This window comes from Sinocyclocheilus rhinocerous, unplaced genomic scaffold, assembly GCF_001515625.1.
Source record: "Sinocyclocheilus rhinocerous isolate Xijiao unplaced genomic scaffold, SAMN03320098_v1.1 scaffold818, whole genome shotgun sequence".
Classification (NCBI taxonomy): domain Eukaryota; kingdom Metazoa; phylum Chordata; class Actinopteri; order Cypriniformes; family Cyprinidae; genus Sinocyclocheilus; species Sinocyclocheilus rhinocerous.
In genome coordinates, this window is record NW_015664989.1 from 1,952,905 (window position 1) to 1,957,598 (window position 4,694).

At 30.5% G+C, this 4,694-nt stretch overlaps 1 protein-coding gene across 1 annotated transcript in view; it reads right to left on the minus strand.

Moving 5' to 3' along the window:
- The window catches only part of LOC107730564 (growth factor receptor-bound protein 14-like), a 25,610-nt gene that overhangs the window by 19,715 nt on the left and 1,201 nt on the right, over nt 1-4,694 (minus strand). The window contains exons 2-3 of the mRNA XM_016541420.1: nt 3,866-4,022; nt 815-936 (exon numbers count right to left, since the gene is read on the minus strand). Coding sequence (XP_016396906.1) covers nt 815-936; nt 3,866-4,022 — 279 coding nt within the window. The remainder of the gene's footprint in view (nt 1-814; nt 937-3,865; nt 4,023-4,694) is intronic.

A 4,694-nucleotide genomic window follows, 5' to 3' on the forward strand; every position in this document is an offset into this window, starting at 1 on the left:
GATTAGTTACACCTGATTGAGTTTACAAGTCATTTTTAGGAGGGGGGTGATCCTTTTTAATTATAAGTTGCACTGAGTAAGTACAGATGAAAAAAACAAAAACTGTGTCCATCTTTTGGAGAGATATATATATATATATATATATATATATATATAGAGAGAGAGAGAGAGAGAGAGAGAGAGAGCTCCAGTCCCTGCTGCAGAGAAACACCCAGAACAGGATATGACCTCCTCCATGCTTTACTGGAGGAATCTGTTATTTGGATGCTGAGCTGGATTGGATTTCTGCCAGATGTATCGTTTGGAGTTGAGGCCAAATAATTCAATTTTAGTCTCATCTGCCACAGAATCTTCAAGGTGTGTTTTGGCAAAGCTCGGTCTGACTGCATGTGGCCTTTCTTGAGGAGTGGCTTTTTTATTGCAACCCTCCCATACAAGCCACATTTGTGGAGAATTTAGACATGAAATTTCATCTATTTGACACCTATTCCAATTAAATCTGTCAAGTATTAGGAGCATTTTATGTTTACTATAAAAGAAACCACTTAAAGGCCCTTTGTTAAATCTGATATTAGGTTCCGTGACCTTGAAAATTACAGGAGTTAGTCATCTGTACTTTATTATTTAGGCATTACCTTGAATTCTTAACCAGTACAATTAAAGGGCCCTATTGTGTGTCTCTGTTTCAATCTTTAATGACCTTGAATAGGTAACCTTGGATGTTAGGTTAAACCTAAGCAAATCAATTATACATTAGCAGGGAAGCATGTGTCATGATACACACACACACACACACACAAACACACACACTTACTAGAGGCTTCTTGAAGAACTCGTATTTGGCATAATTCTTCCTGAAGTACAGACAGCAGTGAGAGTCCATTCCCCAGCCTGACTGAACCTCCATAACTGACTCATGGTCTTCTATGGTTCTCTCTGGAAATCACAAACAAGACTTAGTTTGGTACCTGCTTATGAATTTATGAACCATACATGTGCACTAAAGCACATTATGTGCATTAAAGAACATAAAGTGAAATATGTAACCTATTTGACTAACGTAAGGTGATTAAAAGTGGATATTTAACAAGAAAAAATGTAGGTTGGGACTTTGTAACGTGAACAGTGAATTATTAGATTTTGATTATGAAGGTTAAGACAGGATGCATTAAGCTGATCAAAAGTAACTGTAAAGATACTTATAATTTTACAAAAGTCTATTTGTTTGAATTTCTATTTCAAATCAATGCTGTTCTTTTGAACTTTCTATTCATCAAAGAATCCTGAAAGAAAGTATCACAGTTTCCACAAAAATATAAAGCAGCACAACTGTTTTCAACATTGATAATAATAATAATAAATGCTTCTTGAGCAGCAAATCAGCATATTAGAATGATTTCTGAAGGATCATGTGACACTGAAGACTGGAGTAATGATGCTGAAAATTCAGCTTTGATCAGAGGAATAAATTACATTTTAAAATATATTACCGAAAACGTAACATTTCACAATATAAATGTTTTTCCCCTGTATTTTTAAGGATAAGGATAAGGATAAACTTTATTTGTCCCCGAAAGGAAATTTGTCTTGGGCAAAGTGCTACAGTGTTGTTCTGAACAGACAAAAACAATAAATAAAACAGATAAAAAAAAATGTTTTTTTGATCAAATAAATGTAGCCTTGGTGAGCAAGAGACTTATATAGTGTTAATGTTTTCCAAATAATGTACTGTAGCAACTTTTATCTCACATGCCGTTACAGGTGTTTGTTTTTCAGCATTTTATAGCATTAAACACAGCTTATCCAATCAGAATCTAGAGTTTAATAGTATGAGATTTTACTGCCCTCGTTGGTTTCCAGCTCTTATAGTTTTACTATCCTATTGCACCGTGGGCTTGACAGATTAATTATTAACACTCTTTTCAAAAATTATGCCTTGATAATGAGCAACCTTCAATAGCAATGAGAGTGATGTGTGGGGGAGCTCATTATTCCACTTTATCATTAAATATTACTCAGCTCCTGCAGCCCTAAATGCATGTTTAATGACTGAATGGAAAGCATCTGTTTAGAAGCAGCAACCTGGAAGAGTCTGACTACTGTTATCTCATACTAACTAATTCCCATAGCGTTACTGCAGTGAACGGACAGATCTTTACTGCAATACTGCAATAATGCTGTTTGCATTGGCTATGACCAAACGTCATCTCCATGCTGTTGATGATCTCTCTTCAATTCATGGTTTCATTTGCATCTCAATATTTTCAGCCTTTTGATAACATTCAATATATGTCAGTATTTATGTATTTGATCATATTTAGAATATATTGAAATATTTATATAATGGTTTAAAAGACAATCATTTCAAGTTAAACATCATTTTAGTCATAAAAAGTATCAAAGAGTCAAAGTTGCAATTTTATATATAATTTTTTCTTCGTATATTGCTGCTAGTAATTCTTTGTTGATAATAGAATGACAGCAAAATGTAGCAACTCTGTTTGTGTATCAGTGTTATTTTCATATCACTGAGATACAACAGTGTTTCTTAATATTTTAAATTACATTTTATTTTCATATTTGCTGCTTTCATGCTAATTTTTGTTAAAGTTTAATAATTTTGTGGCATGTTTTGGCATTTTTTTTAAATGTCTATTTTTTTTTTTTTTTTAGTTTGTTATTTCAGTACTTTAAATTAAACTAAATGAAAACGAGAAATGTTGTCAAGTAACAAAAATTTGTTTTTTATGGGTTTTAGTTTTAATCTTACAAAGTCAGAGATATAAAAGTAGGAATATCTCACATCTGATTTAATTAACAGTCATTTTAGTCGAACAACAATTTAAGCAATAAAACGCACACTGTAAAAATGTCCACCTACTTCTACTAACTTAAAAATTTAGGTTGCTGCGTGATATTTTTTTTTTGTATAATCAAACTGACTGTACAAGTTAATTAGATTAAACTGACTTTAAAAATCAAGCTGAATCTTGAATAACTTCAAAAAGACTGTTGAAATAATTTAAATTATTTTCATAAGATATATTTATGGAAAAAAACCATACTGCCATGACTTATTGATGATGTCATTGTTTACTGTGAAAGAGTCAAAGTTCTTTAGAAATTTTAAAATAAAAATGAAATATAAAAAAAATATGATCAAAGTAGCAATAGTTATTATTGTTAGAAACTAAAATAAAAACTTATAAAATATATAAAACTTAAACTTACAGAACTTAGGTTCAATCAATTAAAATTAGAAATGTCTGAAATAAATAAGGTTATCTGAACCTGAAATAAATAAGTTTAAAGTTCAAGTACTAAAATCAATAAAACTAAAAATGAAATAAAAATAAATTCAAATAGAAATTAATATATATATATATAACAATAAAAGAATAAACGACTAATAAAAATGACAAAAGCATACAGCAAAATTTTTACAAATAACAAATGAAAATTAAAAGCTGATTCAAAACATTAATACTGTAAATGCTGTAAAGTTGCTTTGCAATGATTTGTATCGTAAAAAAAAAGCGTTATACAAATAAACTTGAATTGAATTGAAAAATTGAATTAAATACTATTTTTAGTATATAAATAATACTAAAATAACACGGGTGGATGTCAAGATTTTCAAACAAAAGCATACTTCAAAAAACATATAGCACACATAAGGACTTTATTAATACTGTCTCTTTAGAATAACAATGTACATCCTCCTAATAATAATCAGATTAAATTGATTATTAAATGTTTTCATATGCTCTTGATGTTTGACTGCATTGTATTCTGTGACAATGCACCAAAAAATTCAGTGCATCCATTTGTTGTGGTTTTTAGCTGCATTTCTTTACTTGCTTACCGATACTCAGATGTGGCATCTGCTCAAACAGGGTCCAGCTGTGGTCATCAATGCAGTGGTTCTTCAGGATGAACAGCTGGCATATGTCCCGGGCAGTGATGTCACTGGGCACCTCCACTGCACGGCTGGTGTGGTCTTCACTGTACACTTTGATTACCTGCAACACGGTAAGAAATAAATGAAACCAGATAGAGGCTTTGGCTGCATTCAGAATTGAATACTAACAGACTGCTTGCTTACTATCTAACTAACTAAATACATACAAACATAAATACATTAATAAAAGTTTGGAGTTGATCAAATTTTTTTCTTTTTGAAAGGAAGTCTCTTCTGCTAACCAAGGCTGCATTTATTTGTAGAAGAAAAAAAAAAACAGTAAAATCAGTAATCTTGTGAAAAACTGTTACAATTTCAAATAACTGAATGAATATATTTTTAAATGTAATTTATTCCTGTGATCAAAGCTGAATTTTCAGCATCATTACTCCAGTCTTCATTGTCTTCAGAAATCATTCTAAGATGCTGATTTGCCACTCAAGAATAATTTCAAATCATATTTTTGCTGAAACCGTGATGATTCAGGATTCTTTAATGAATAGAAAGTTCAAAAGAACACCATGTATTTTAAATACAAATGTTTTGTGACATTATAAATGTCTTTACTGTCACTTTTGATTAATTTAATGTGTCCTTGCTGAGTAAAAGTATTAATTTCTTTAAAAATTAAATCTTATTGACCCCAAACTTTTGAACTGTAATACATACATACATAATATATATACACACATATATATATATATATATATATATATATATATACACATACATG